This window comes from Podarcis erhardii, assembly GCF_964252035.2.
Source record: "Podarcis erhardii genome assembly, chromosome: 7".
In the NCBI taxonomy this organism is placed as follows: domain Eukaryota; kingdom Metazoa; phylum Chordata; class Lepidosauria; order Squamata; family Lacertidae; genus Podarcis; species Podarcis erhardii.
The window spans coordinates 2734793-2750044 of NC_138511.1; the positions used below are offsets into that span (position 1 = coordinate 2734793).

The 15252-nt window shown below is 45.4% G+C and overlaps 1 protein-coding gene across 1 annotated transcript in view; it reads right to left on the reverse strand.

Annotated features, from left to right (window-relative positions):
• Positions 1-323: 323 nt before the first annotated feature.
• Positions 324-15252, reverse strand: part of PLAT (plasminogen activator, tissue type) — a 31599-nt gene continuing 16670 nt past the window's right edge. The window contains exons 6-14 of the mRNA XM_081870121.1: positions 13420-13594; positions 10154-10245; positions 8940-9111; positions 6591-6676; positions 5946-6135; positions 5153-5289; positions 4909-5049; positions 2024-2172; positions 324-937 (exon numbers count right to left, since the gene is read on the reverse strand). Of these exons, the coding sequence (XP_081726247.1) occupies positions 779-937; positions 2024-2172; positions 4909-5049; positions 5153-5289; positions 5946-6135; positions 6591-6676; positions 8940-9111; positions 10154-10245; positions 13420-13594 (1301 nt within the window). The 3' untranslated portion in view covers positions 324-778. The remainder of the gene's footprint in view (positions 938-2023; positions 2173-4908; positions 5050-5152; positions 5290-5945; positions 6136-6590; positions 6677-8939; positions 9112-10153; positions 10246-13419; positions 13595-15252) is intronic.

Below are 15252 nucleotides of genomic sequence, written 5' to 3' on the forward strand. Positions count from 1 at the left end.
GATACACACTGAGCCCGTGCCTTTTCTTTGTAACCCTTTTTTAAAAAAAAAATTTAAGGAAAAAACATTGAAGCAAATTAATACAACACACACCAATTAATTCAAAGACAAGGTAGTTTAATGCCCTAGGAACCACACACAGAAGGACAATTTTCAGCACAGGAGTATTTTCAAGTAGCAGCAGAAGACAACTCTGCCTTTGGACAGATGGTTAACATCGTATTAAAGAGTGTTTTATATAAAACATACACAGAAAGGTTAAATACCTGCAAACAAACTTTTGGATTAAAAGGATCTGAATGTGTTCCTGACTAGAAGTGCGATGCCCACGTTCTCTTCGCATACCTTTAGGAAACTGGAGCTTTCTTCATTCAGCAGGCTAAGCGTGTGTGAGAGAATTTCTTATTGCTGGCTGCACATATCGTTATTGTGTAGCCTGCTGCTAGAGTAATATACTCTCTGTCTTCTCCTGTTCATAAACTGCTCTTTAGAGCGCTTCCTGGTTTGAAAAGTTCTTTACTGTGTGGAAGTGGGAAAGATATACACTCCTTTAAACAAGGCAAGTGTGGCTCTATGCTGAAGATTTCATTCCTCTCATAAAGTGCATGTTGAGGTCATATGCATGCTGGACATGCAGGTGCATTCAGACGTGCACATGCCTGCTTTCTGCCAGTTCCCACTCCATACATATGGAAACAAGTTTCGTTCTCTGCCATCCACTGTCTCTCCCTGATGCAAGGAGATTCCAATGGGAGGGATGACTGGCTTGCAGGTGCCATTAAGGCTTCATGTTCTCCTGAATCCAGCTCAGATAGTGAACCACCTTTGTGTAGACGCCCGGAATGCCTTTCTTCCCACAACCCACGCCCCAGCTGATGATCCCCAGCAGGTTCATTTGGCCATTGTTCAGACAAACCAAAGGCCCACCAGAATCACCCTGCAAAAAGAAAAGAAAAAGGAGGGGTGAATTAAGTGAGCAACAAGTTCATTATTCATTTTAAAGTTCACTGAAGACAAGTCTTTAGCCACAATGAGCCACCTAGTCCTCCTACGATCAGCAGATCCAGGAACCAGTATCTAAATAAGCTGCCTATACTCAGGTGCCAAAATGAGCTAACCTTTAAGTGGGTCAGTGGGCTTCCTTGCTGCTTTCATGACCGCTGTTTGCAAAGGTCCATGCCAAAGAGATATTGTGATCTAGGAGGAAAGGGTGAAGCAGCCTTCCCCAGCCTGGTACCTGAAGGCTAGTTCAAAATGTTTGCATCCACTCCAAAAACTATATTTTAAAAAGGCCCCCAAAAGGAAATACAACAGAATCACAGAATTGTAGAGTTCATCATCACAAAACTCAAGAGGTTACTCAATTAAATTGATTGGCAGTGTTTCTCAAACTTGGGTCCTCAGCTGTTGTTGTACAACACCCATCATCCTTAGCTAGCAGAACCAGTGGTCAGCCATGAGGGGAGTTGAAGTCCAACAACAGCTGAGGACCCAAGTCTGAGAAACACTGCTCTACGCGATTCACTGCTTCAAAGTGCAGGGATGGTTGACAGCTTAGGCAGACAAAATTCATGGCAGATAAAAGGCCTTCTGGGTAGTGGCACCCAACCTGTGGAACACTCTCCCATCGTATGTCACATAAACAAATGGCTTTTAGAAGACATCTGAAGGCATCCCTGTTCTGGGAAGTTTTTAATGTTTGGTGTTTTATTGTGTGTTTATATTTTGCTGAAAGCTGCCCAGAGTGGCTGGGGCAATCCAGTCAGGTGAGTTGCATATAAATATCATCATCATCATCATCATCATCATCAAACCATGGCTATTTATTTTTAAAAATCCTATGTCCAGCTTCCCCCACCCGCTCTGAAATATGGGATCTCCAAAGTCAGATGTTATTTACCTCTGATCCTCAGAATCTAGAGACAAAAAATAGGACATTGCTTTGATGTCCTCCTTGTGAGCTTTGCAGGGTGGTGGTCTGATCCAGCAGGGCAATTCCTAACATTCCTAGAACTGGGATTACCTTGCAGGCATCGTCAATCTCCCTGGTGTCTCCTGCACACAGCATGTTCTCAGTGACCGTCCTGTTTGAAAGGAGCTTGGGTGTGCATTGGCTGTCTGGATAGAGCCTCACATGTCCTTCCTTCAGACGCTCCGAGAAGAAAGCAGAAACTGTAGATAGAAAGAGAACATATTCAACTGGATTATTGTCTTAATACATAATCACAGTGAAGAAACTCTGGAGTGAATAAAGAGCAAGGACTGAATACTTCTTAATATTAGAGCAAAAGTTGTGATGTTGGATTGGCAGAAGGTTATGGCTGATGTTTATCTATAATAATAATCAGAGAACCTCCTTTGGACTTCTTGTCTTGAAAGAAAATTGAATGCCTGAATTGAAGACTGGAAAAACATCACCTAGCAGAGGGAAGAACAGCTGGAAACAGGACTTTAAATCATTCTTCCACCCCTCTTTTTTTCTTTGTTTTTGCTTAGATTAGTTTGTTGTTTAATTGTATGTATTATGAAAAGTCTTAATAAAATCTTTTTTAAAAAAAGAAAAAAGGAACAGGTGCATATAGCCAAAGCACAGCACTGGGGCTGTTTGCAAAAGGCTTTCAAACCGTCCCATACTGCACTTTGAAGTCCTGGCAAATTGGAGCGTCAAAGTGCAGCATCACCTGACATCATAGTGATGTCAAGCGACTGACCCAAGTCTGGCCGGGCAGGGGTGGGGAGATAAAGATATTGCCCCCCAGTCAGAAAAGGTTCCCCACCCCTGATTCAACAAGTCTCTGCACCATGTTCTGCATACTGCAGGATATATATGATCACTGACTGTAGAGTCAGCCATGAAGGCAGTTAAGAGTCAGAGGCTCAAATGCCAGAATATTCCTCAATACCAAAGAAAAACAAAGAATTCACTGCACACAGAAAACTAGATTTCAGAGAAAAGCCAGGTTTCTGCATACAGAGATATGCTTTTGTTTGAATGAGCTTTCCATCATGCAAGCTCTCCACCCCAGCCCTCTGAAGAGAGGCATCCCAGACACAGGTGGACACGCAAGGACCAGGCCCATGTGCTGCCTGCCTCTGCTTCAGGTAGCTGCCTTTTCATTGGCTTTGAAAGCCATGGCACACAGAAATTTGAAAAGAAGAAATGAAGTTCCCAAAACACATAGGATAAAGGTCACCACTTTCGGGATCTGGCTAGCTCTAATAGAAGCCAGATGCTCTGCTGGTGTAAACTTGGTTCAGTCATATAGATCAGTTAGTAAGCAGATAGGAATTCAGCTCACAGACAAACACTGCATCAAATTAGGAGCAGGGAGATGTTTGTTGAGAGAGGCTGATTCTGCAGCTGGGCAACAGATGAAATCTGGCAACTGGACAGTCCCATTCCAGACCAAGTGACCTTAATTTCAGTAAGTACATAAGACATTTGTGAAACAACCCCCCCCCGCCCCGCTGCCGCCTAGGTGAGTGGTGGTGAAGCTATGGCATGCGTGTCAGAGAGGGCACTCAGAGCCCTCTCTGTGGGCACGCACCCCGTCGCCCTTTCCAACTCCCCACACTCCTATGATTCAATGGCTAGCCCACCGGGCTGCACTTCTCAAGCCCACTTGTGCAGGAGGGAGCAAAATGCCACCTGGCTTACTGGCACTTCTGCACCGAGGCGCTTTAAGACAGTGGAATGGAACCTTCCCGTTTCAGCTGCAGCCGGTGGGTGGCAAACCGGCTACTCACACATGCGCAGCTCCATTCAGTGCGCATGCTGCCCCTATGAACTGTGCTGGGGCTCCTCCTCCCAGGCTGCAACCGAGATTTCCTTTTTGCCTGCTTGGTCAGGCCAGGAAGTAAACTTTCGAGCTGAACTCTCTCCCATTGCCATGGGTAAGTGCAAGCTCCTCCCTGCTAGGGGACACACAGTGGAGGGCAAAAGAGACTGTTTTGGTTTTCTCATAGGATTGTGGGGAGTTGGAAGGGAACCCGAGGGTGATCGAATCCAACCCCCCATGCAGCTTCTGCTTTGAAATCTCCCAAAGAAGTTTCTGAAAGGGAAACTATCAAAACGGCCATGTTGTCTGGGAGTCATTCCCCTTTTCATGATTTCCCAAACAAGGATAATGCAAACTTTTACCTTTCAATAAAAAGTTGTTTGTATCATTGAAAGCTCTGTTATTTTGTTTTTCTTTTAAGACAAAATATGTTAATGTACAAGTTGTTTTTTTCTAAACTAAAACCTCAGTATTCAGGTTAAATTGCCGTGTTGGCACTTTGCGAAAAATAAGTGGGTTTTGGGTTGCAGTTTGGGCACTCGGTCTCTAAAAGGTTCGCCATCACTGGCCTAGGACTACTGCAAGGAAAGAAAAGGTTGCAGAGTTGTTGTTTTTTGGAGGGGAGGCTGTCAAAGGCAGTGAGAGAGACCCAGAATCCACTGGCAAGTTCTCCAACACTGCTCAACATTGCTCAAAATGCAGAAGGGGTTTGGATGCAGAATAGGAGAGGGAGAAATTTGCTTGGTTTGATCTGAAAAACTAACTTACATATTTGCATTTCCAAAACCACAATACAGTTATCTTTTGAGATTCACCCTTCTCCAAATTTTGTAAAGCACTTTTCCATACAAAAGATGCATACACCTTAATAAACAAACATTAGAAAAATCATGCACAGGAATGCCTGTATTAGTTAAAATAAGATGACTTTCATTATTTTAGGGGAAACTGTTTAGAAAATGGACATGTACAAAAATTCTCAAACTGATGCAGAAGTGTAACAAACTGGAAAGATGAGAAAGAGAAATGGACGGGGTTGGTGTCTCCCTAGCTAGCTACTGGGATGGGGCTTAGTCCTTTGAGCACAACACTCAGAGGCCACCGTTTGGAGCAAGCCAGAAGTTCTTACATTCTTCATGCTTGCCGTAGCCTGAGATCTCACATTCTGTCCAGTCAGGCAGCTTCAGGCCAGGCTCTGGGAGGCAGACAGGACGAACGGAATCTGTTTCCATTGCACACTCATTGTACAAGGACTTCAGCTTCAGAAGAGCTAGCAAAAAGAGAAAAAGCAAAGAAAAAGGCAGGGTGGGTCAAGGCAAGAGGCTGGAGCAGGTGCAGATCTAGGTCTGTGTGTAGGGAGGGAAAGGTCTTACCAATATCGTTGTCAAAGGTGCTTTGCACAAAGCTTTTATGTACAACGTATTTCTCCACTGAGAATGTCTGTTCAGACCATTCCGGGTTTCTGCGGGAAGTCCTGCCCAACACAACCTTGAGACGACTGGTGTCAAACCTACAGAATTGGGGGGCGGGGGGGGGGGACAGCTTTGGTGACTGCCAAGTTCAGGTGTAATTTATGCTCCTAAAAATACAGACTTCAACTTCCTTGCTCAAGCGTTCAAGGCCTTCAAGGTCCAGTTGTAACCATGGCTTTGCAGCTAACTGACCACCGTGGTTGTCCAGAAGAGGAACTGGAAGGCCTCTGCTCAAGCTTCAGCTCAACCATGTGCAACATCCCTTACAGGGGGAGAAAACTGGCTGCCTTGCAAAGTTGCTGGATGGATTACTTTCATATAACAACAAAGCAAACATTTTGTGTCTTGGGCAAAAAAACAAAAAACCCTGCCCCAGACCTTGAAGGGATGTTTCCTGCCAGAGGGGGGGTATTGAGGTAGATGGAGAATTGGGACTTGCCTCCCAATACAAATAGCAGGAACAGGAGTGGGGGAGATCTGGACTGCAGCAGCAAACCCTCCCTACAGTAGAATCCCACCTGCTATTTACTCCAAGAAAAACCTGCACGAATGGCACAATTGATAAATGCACGCATGTTGCTGCCTCCCACTTGGCCCTTCATCTCCAGAACCACAAATTGCCTCTGACTTCAAGAGGCTTCCTGAGGGGGCAGCAAGTGCAGAAGAGACGGCAAATCGGGCGCTGGACTCTTACCTTTCCACAAAGCAGTGGGCAGCTGAGAGGACCCAACAGGAATGGATCAGGACCCCACCACAGAGGTAGGCCTCCACTCCTTGTATCCTGACAAAGATGGCCGCCTGCCACGGGTGGGACTGGATGTACGAGTAGAGGCCTCCTTTGATCCGAAACTGAGACTGACGGTACTTTCTCGTTCCACACGTGGCTGTAGGTGGCCAGGAAAATAAGGAAAATGTACCCCAGACTCAGATAGAACGTTAACTCTCCGCTTGGGGCAAAATACTCTCACAGGGCCGACCTCTTCATTTATTTAGCACGTTGCTATCCCATCCGTCCTCTCAAAGGAGCCCAGGGTGGCAAACAGTTTAATGATAAAAGCATCTTCAAAACAATTCCACTACAGATGCAGACACAGAAAGATCTCTGCTTAAAAGTTGGAAGAGGAAGGTCTTTGGTGCTCTTAAGACAACAGACAGCAGTAGTATTTATCCCACCTTTCCTCCCAAAGCTAGAGCCAAGGTGGCGCACAACATTTAGAAACATTATTATAAAATACAAAGTAATGAAAACAATAGTAAAGGTACATCAAAACACCATCGGAGCCAGCAACTGAAATGCAGTTTGCTGGCATTTTGCCCCACAGATAGGGCGGGCACTTACAGCAAGCCGGCACATTGCAGTATTCCCATTTCCTCTTGCCACCCCTGAGCACGTGGCACCAAGGCTGGGTGCTATTATCAGGATTCCTGCAACACAAAAGTGGAACAGGATTACTTCAGAGATCAAAAGCTCCCCCCTCTCTGCCCCTGCAAAGAGCAGCAGTGTGGGCTACCCAGGTTTGTAAGTCCCCTGAGGATGATGTTCTGGAGTTTACAGAGGGCTGCTTTATAACCTTCTTTGTTTTTTGCATGTACTTAGAACAGCTTTTTCCCAACACTCCTGACGTTTTGGCCATCAGCCCCATTCAATGCAGATTGGTCAAGGCTCTAACGAAGGTGCCACATTCTCACCATACATTAAAACACTATGATACCACTTTAGAGGGCTTCCTGCAAAGAATTCTGGGAGCTGCAGTTTGTTAAGTGGTCTGACGGTTAGTAGGAGACTCCTCTTCCTGATCCGAGAGCTAGAATTCCCAGAGTTCCCTGTGAAGAGGGATGGGAATTGTAGCTCTGGGAGGCGAATATGAGTCTCCTAACAACTCTGAGCACCCTTAACAAACCATATTTCCCAGAATTATTTGGGGGAAAGCCATGACTGTTTCAAGCGGCCCTCCAGATGTTGCTGAATGATAGTTCCCAACATCCTTGGCCGTTTTTGTGGGTGCATGGGAGTTGGAGTTCAGCAACAGCGGGAGGGCCAAAGGTTCTCCACCCAGCTTAACACAACATGAATTTGAAACTGGTCCATGCCACAGAAAGCTCTGCATCAGCCGTGACTTCCTGTGTCCATCCATCTTTCAATCTTTCAATCATTCAATCCATCCATCCATCCATCCATCCATCCATCCATCCATCCTATACTATAAAGTCACAGGCAGGCCTGGAAACACTTGGGGATAGTCAAAAGCCATTAAATCCAGCATCATCTCCTCCTCCTGGTCAGCTTTCACAGACACTGTGTGAAGTGGCCTTTGGCCTCAGCTGTGATTCAAAGCCTCACTCAGAGTCCTTGGGAAGGGGGCGCTTGAGAAATTGTCCTCATCCCAATTTTATTCTAAAAGATCTGAATAGTTTCTGCACTGGAAAGCAATGCTCTTGAAACTCTCCCTTGTTTTTACTGTTTTCAAGTTGGACAGAGCACTATGCAGGCATGTTTTGCAACAGTTTTGCCTTCTTTTGCACTTCTTCCCTTCCCTGCAATGCGTTCCCGGTGCACAGATGTGCCCTGGTAACACACTACCAATGCATTGCCACAATGCATCAAGGTCGCCTTGGGACAAGCCAAGGTACATTCAGGGATGGACCACAGATGCAGAAGGTCCCATGTTCAATCCCTGAAATGTTCAGTTAAAAGGATCTCAGACAGAAGGGAATTCTCAGTGAAAGCTGGAAAGTGGCTGCTAAACATGCCCTCCAGATGTTTCCCACCCAGCTAATGGTGGGATGCCAAGGGACCCACGTTCCATCTCCAGTCAGTGCCAATGCCAGTCAGTGCCGTATTGCGGTGGGTGCAGGGAATGTACAAGTCCACTTCCTGAGTTTCTAGATAACTGCATCGAGATTCATTGTGTGTGGTGGTTTTTTTTTACCAGTGTGCAAGATCATATATGCGTGCACCAGTGGAACACACACCAAGACCCTGAATGCAATCCTACACATGACCACATCCAAATTTGGGTTTTCACCAATATTTTATCAACAACCACATAGGCATTTGTAGCAAACATGAATGAAATGGCACAAATGGATTGGATGACCACAGCCTCATCTAATTGCAGAATTATTTCTATGAATTCAATAAAAGCAGCACACAGGGCAGAGCAAATCAGCGGGTTATTGTTCTTACACTAGATAAGGCAGAGCAGTCCAAACACATATCTTATCCATAAGCCATGTTTTGCATTTACCATATTTTTTGCTCTATTGGACGCAGTTTTTCCCCTCCAAAAATTGAGGGGGAAATGTGTGTGCATCCTATGGAGCGAATGCAGGCTTCTGCCATAGCCACGCGCAACCCCTCCGGCAGGGAGAGGCTGCACGGGGCTATGGCTTCTTTAGCCCTGTGCAGCGTCTCCCGGCAAGGAGAGGCTGCAGGGGGCTAAAGGGGAAGCCAGAACAGCGAGCAGGATGCATCCCGCTCGCTGCCTTGCCTTCTTCCATAGCTGCGCGCAACCCCTCTGGCAGGGAGAGGTTGTGTGCAGCCTGTACGCTGCTCTTTGGGGCTGGGGATATTTTTTTCCTTGATTTCCTCCCCCTAAAAACTGGGTGCGCCCTATGGTGCGAAAAATACGGTAGTTTTTCTTTTTGGACAAAAAACTGCAAGGAGAAAAGGTGCGGGTCTGCTTACCTGCAGAAGTTGTGGCTAGTGAGACCGAGCTGCTCTGCGTCCTCCCTACGGGAATTGAAGACCAGCCCAGTAAGGAACTGGGAATCCCACCTCAAGCAAGCAGCACCCGATTCCGTGCGGTTGTGGGGACCTCGATAGTTGTTGCCTCTTCCAGAAATGCAAGTATGGCTTTCTGTGACAAAAAAGGCAGGTTTGCATCAGTCCCGAACCACATTCATTGGGCATATAGTTTGAGGTTTTTTCTCAATGCAGATTTTCAATTGTGAAGCCTACATTAAAAGCACATTCCCCCCCCCAAGAATCATAGGAGCTCCAGTTTACCTCTCACAGAGCTACACCTCCCAGCAATCCTAATGACCCACAGTTTCCAAGTTGAGGGGGGGGGGATGTGCCTTAAATGTATGATCCTTGGGGCAGGGATCCACTTTTCATCTGTAAAGCCCCACAGATGTTACAAGGGATGGGGCTGGTTCTTAAATTAAATTTTACATATTTTATTTAAATAGAAAAGTTTTAAATGATTTTTATTTAACTAGAAAACCAACACAGAAAAAGCTGAAAGTTACTGTACATGTCTTAGAACAAAGCTTACACATACCTTATGAATACGAGCCCTATTAAATAATTTGTAATAAACAAGATAATACATTTTTGCTGCAAACATGAAGGTATCAATATCCAAAATGCAACATTAAGAAAATGTTTAAGTTGAATGCCATCAGAACATTGCAAAATGATTATTTGAAGCCAGCACCCTCCCATTTTTATTTAATTCATAATCAAGTCTCTTTTAGTATATATTGTATCTTCTCATCTTCTCTTTTTTTACCGTAATGAGAGAGTTTGGTCATTGAGGCCAACTACCACAAGTTTTCTACTCCATTTTCCTGCAAGCATGGCAATAACCATATATGAAGCCAATTCTTTGTTACTGCAAAACTAAACATGCTGCACAAATAGGGAATGATTGTGATGGAACTAGAGGCCAAGATTCCACGCAAGATTCTCGGAGTCTGGTGCATATTTCTTTTGAAAAGGAGCAGACCAAAATACAAGTGTGTGGGTGTGGAATTCACACAAGTTAATTTGGATCAGGGCCGTGATGTGGAGAGAAACTGCTAACAGCCTTCTTCCCTTCGGCTCCAATGCTCATAGCACAACATTTTCACAACCCCACCTGGCTCTGCCCCACTACAGAGGAGCCTTGAACCTACTGTTGGCGCAGGGAGGGAGGCTGCAGAACTCAAAGCTGTACGTGTTTCCTTTGTAGACAAAGCACCAGGGCATGGTGTCGGAATCGGGGTTTCTAGAGGAAAGGAAAGGCAAACACTGGGCATTTTGTACCATTAAGACATTTATCATGGAAATGTGGAATTGTAGAGCTGGAAGGGACTCCAGGGGTCATCTAGTCCAACCACCAACCTTCTGGTTGATAGTCAGATGCACTGGCCCACTGCACCACTGGAGACAGCTGCAGACTCAGCTGCAACCTCAAAAATAAGGGGGAAAATGGGGGGGAGGCCAACATTTATGCTCAAAATAATGCACTGATAATTTTAAGGATGTAGGAAGAGTCTTGCTAGATCATACGAAGAAACATCTAGACAGACGCTCGGTTCTCACAGCAGCCAACTAGAAGTCAGTGAAAGGCTTGGAAGCAGCCTTTCCTGGGTGCAACAGCACTTGCCCTGTCCCACCCCCCACTTGCTATTCAGAAGCCGACTGCCTCCCCCCCCCCCAAGGGAAGCATCACCTCCGTCAAGGCCAGTAGCCACTGACAGCCTTATCCCCCAGGAAAAGGTCAAGAAAAGGGCTGCCAAAATAATTATGATGGACTCAAGGGCATCCTGATCAAATTTGCAGATGACACCAAACTGGGAGGGGTGGCTAACACCCCAGAGGACAGGATCACACTTCAAAACGACCTTGACAGATTAGAGAACTGGGCCAAAGCAAACAAGATGAATTTTAACAGGGAGAAATGTAAAGTATTGCACTTGGGCAAAAAAAATGAGAGGCACAAATACAAGATGGGTGACACCTGGCTTGAGAGCAGTACATGTGAAAAGCATCTAGGAGTCTTGGTTGACCACAAACTTGACATGAGCCAACAGTGTGACGTGCAGCTAAAAAAGCCAATGCAATTCTGGGCTGCATCAATAGGAGTATAGCATCTAGATCAAGGGAAGTAATAGTGCCACTGTATTCTGCTCTGGTCAGACCTCACCTGGAGTACTGTGTCCAGTTCTGGGCACCACAGTTCAAGAAGGACACTGACAAACTGGAACGTGTCCAGAGGAGGGCAACCAAAATGGTCAAAGGCCTGGAAACGATGCCTTATGAGGAACGGCTAAGGGAGCTGGGCATGTTTAGCCTGGAGAAGAGGAGGTTAAGGGGTGATATGATAGCCATGTTCAAATATATAAAAGGATGTCACATAGAGGAGGGAGAAAGGTTGTTTTTCTGCTGCTCCAGAGAAGCGGACACGGAGCAATGGTTCCAAACTACAAGAAAAAAGATTCCACCTAAACATTAGGAAGAACTTCCTGACAGTAAGAGGTGTTTGACAGTGGAATTTGCTGCCAAGGAGTGTGGTGGAGTCTCCTTCTTTGGAGGTCTTTAAGCAGAGGCTTGACAACCATATGTCAGGAGTGCTCTGATGGTGTTTCCTGCTTGGCAGGGGGTTGGACTCGATGGCCCTTGTGGTCTCTTCCAACTCTATGATTCTATGAATTAAGGGATGGAGTGACTCTCCTATGAAGAAAGGCTGTTGCACTGGGGACTTTTTAATTTAGAGAAAAGGCAAGTGTGAGGTGACACGATGAAATTTTATGAAATTATGCAAGGCATGAAAGAAAGTGGTTGGAGACGTTTTCTTCCCTTCTCATAACACACCCAATGAAGCTGAATGTTGGAAGATTCAGGATAGATTTTTTAAAAAGTATTTCTTCATGAAGTGCAGAATTCAGCTCTGAAACTCACTCCCACAGGGGCACTGGTAACCACCAACCGGAATGTCTTTAAAAGAGGATTGGACCAATTCATGGAGGAGGAGGAGGAGGAGGAGGAGAGGGGCTCTTGATGGCTGCTGGCCATTTTGACTCTGCTTTGCCTCCACCAGCTCCTCTTAGGCTCGTGGGAATTGGTCTTCTCAACCCAAGTTGGTGGTTGACACTATGCTGCCTTGGGGGAAGGAGCTCCATAGTTTAATTCTAAGCCCTGAGGGAAGACGTCTTTCCTGTTGTCAGCCCTGAATCTTCCAATCTTCAGCTCCACTATATGGCCTGGATGTCTTCCTATTTATTCCCTTTCTCCACAAAGCGCACACAGTTTCATGACATTATGATGAAATGATATTATACACCTCCACCTTGTGTGTCTTCCCAAAGTCTCACTTACACTAAAGTAAAATGTTGTAACCTTTCCTCACAGTGGAGATGCTCTCAACCATTTTGGTTGCCCTTTTCTGAACCTTTTCCAGCTCTGCAGCATCCTTATTTGACAATGTCAATATTTCTCCCGCTCAGAGTAGATTTTGCCTACAAGGATGTATTTGTGGGAATGGATTTAGGCACTAGGAGAGGATACATGGTTTAGTTATTATCCTTCCTTGCTCACATTTGTGAGATCAACAGAGTACCATCCTTTGCAGCTTAAACTTTGAAGCTAAGAAAAGTTTGATTTAAGCTTCTACAAACAATAATCCAGGATGCTCTAAAGGCAGACTGGATTTTCCTGGTATTACTTATTGTCTACCCCTTAAAAACAACAATCACACATTGTTTTGTAAAGAAGTAAAAGCAGTATTTACTTACATAATCTAGGTTGAAGTAGCAATTGCAGCACCAAATAAAAGCATGTTTATAACTACAGTCGTACCTTGGAAGTCGAAAGGAGTCCATTCTGGAAGTCCACTTGACTTCCAAAACGTTCAGAAACTAAAGCGTGGCTTCTGATTGGCTGCAGGAAGCTCCTGCAGCCAATCGGAAGCCGCAGAAGCTATTGGACGTTCAGCTTCCAAAAAGACTTTGCAAACTGAAACAGTCACTTCTGGGTTTGCAGCATTCAGGAGCCAAAATGTTCAGGAAATAAGCTGTTCCAAAACCAAAGTACGATTGTAATATCTAAGTTACCAAGTACAAAAGGTAAGTTCAAAATTATGACTGAGCTGCAGCCCTCAGACATAGACATGTGGTCAGCTTGGAAGCATGACGAAGAAAGAGGAGGCTGCCCAGGCTGGAAGGATGTAGTGCTACAGCTTCCTGCCCAAGCAGACAATGGAAGTGATCTCACAGAGTTCTCTCTAGCAAATTTGACAAGAAAGCTCTATGAGCCTCCGCCCCTTCATGTACCTATCTGGTAAAACATGAATTATTGGTTTGACTGCAATAATGTCCCACAGTATTGGGGGGCAAGAAGATGGGGGGCAGTATTGGGGGGCAAGAAGAGGAAGAGGCCCCTCCTAAACTCACTTTCTCACCTGCAATAGTTGTGGTTTCCAAGGCCCAACCTAGCGGCATCTGCCCGGTACGCATTGTACCGCTTATTCCTCAAGGAATCGAGCTTCCAGTTCAAGCACTTGGCTCCACTCACAGTTGTGTTCCATGTCCCCATGTAGCCCTCTCCAGCGCCCTCATAACACTTGGCTTTGGTATCTGAAAAAGGAGGAGCAGAGTATTCAGTCTCCCTCCTGTTCTCCAAAGGTACTCTGCACACATCTTGCATCCATGGGGCTGCTCAGGATCAAGATGGGAGATTGCAGCCGTGGTCACTGGGGGCTAGACAGCAGAGGCCTGTGGGCCACATGTGACCCCCCCAGGTCTATTCTGTTTAGCTCCTGGGACTCTCTCCAGGCCCCCCGGCCCTCAGCATCTCCACCCCTCTCACTAGCCCTACTTTGCAGCCTCTCCTCAAATGTTTTTGACTTGCTGGAATGTGGTCTTGAACTCTGATAATGGTTCTTGCTTGTCTGGCTGGAGGATAGAGAGGAATGCCACAGTTTGTGTGTAGAAACCAGCCTCATGAACCAAAGCAAAATTCACATTTCCTCCTGTGCCCATTTTTGCCCCCTGCCAGATGAGGTGGAGGATGGAAGAACCACAAGGCAATCTCTGTCAATATCTTCCCTGCTCTGTGATGCAGAACTCCTCCTTCCCCACTATTCCAGCCATCTTGGACTGGAAGAAACAGGAAGCTCATGACACTTTATGCCAGATCCTGCTTCCACGCTGCCTCTCCCTCACAGGCACAGCTAGCAAAGCCAGCAGGCCTGGCAGCCAAGCTACATACAATTTATTTTTATTATAATTTATTTATTACATTTCTATACCACCCTTTTCTTCCAAGGAGTTGCTTGGGAGTAAAGGTGGTATATAAATGTAATACACACACACACACACTAGAAAACCAACACAGAAAAAGCTGAAAGTTACTGTACATGTCTTAGAACAAAGCTTACACATACCTTATGAATACGAGCCCTATTAAATAATTTGTAATAAACAAGATAATACATTTTTGCTGCAAACATGAAGGTATCAATATCCAAAATGCAACATTAAGAAAATGTTTAAGTTGAATGCCATCAGAACATTGCAAAATGATTATTTGAAGCCAGCACCCTCCCATTTTTATTTAATTCATAATCAAGTCTCTTTTAGTATATATTGTATCTTCTCATCTTCTCTTTTTTTACCGTAATGAGAGAGTTTGGTCATTGAGGCCAACTACCACAAGTTTTCTACTCCATTTTCCTGCAAGCATGGCAATAACCATATATGAAGCCAATTCTTTGTTACTGCAAAACTAAACATGCTGCACAAATAGGGAATGATTGTGATGGAACTAGAGGCCAAGATTCCACGCAAGATTCTCGGAGTCTGGTGCATATTTCTTTTGAAAAGGAGCAGACCAAAATACAAGTGTGTGGGTGTGGAATTCACACAAGTTAATTTGGATCAGGGCCGTGATGTGGAGAGAAACTGCTAACAGCCTTCTTCCCTTCGGCTCCAATGCTCATAGCACAACATTTTCACAACCCCACCTGGCTCTGCCCCACTACAGAGGAGCCTTGAACCTACTGTTGGCGCAGGGAGGGAGGCTGCAGAACTCAAAGCTGTACGTGTTTCCTTTGTAGACAAAGCACCAGGGCATGGTGTCGGAATCGGGGTTTCTAGAGGAAAGGAAAGGCAAACACTGGGCATTTTGTACCATTAAGACATTTATCATGGAAATGTGGAATTGTAGAGCTGGAAGGGACTCCAGGGGTCATCTAGTCCAACCACCAACCTTCTGGTTGATAGTCAGATGCACT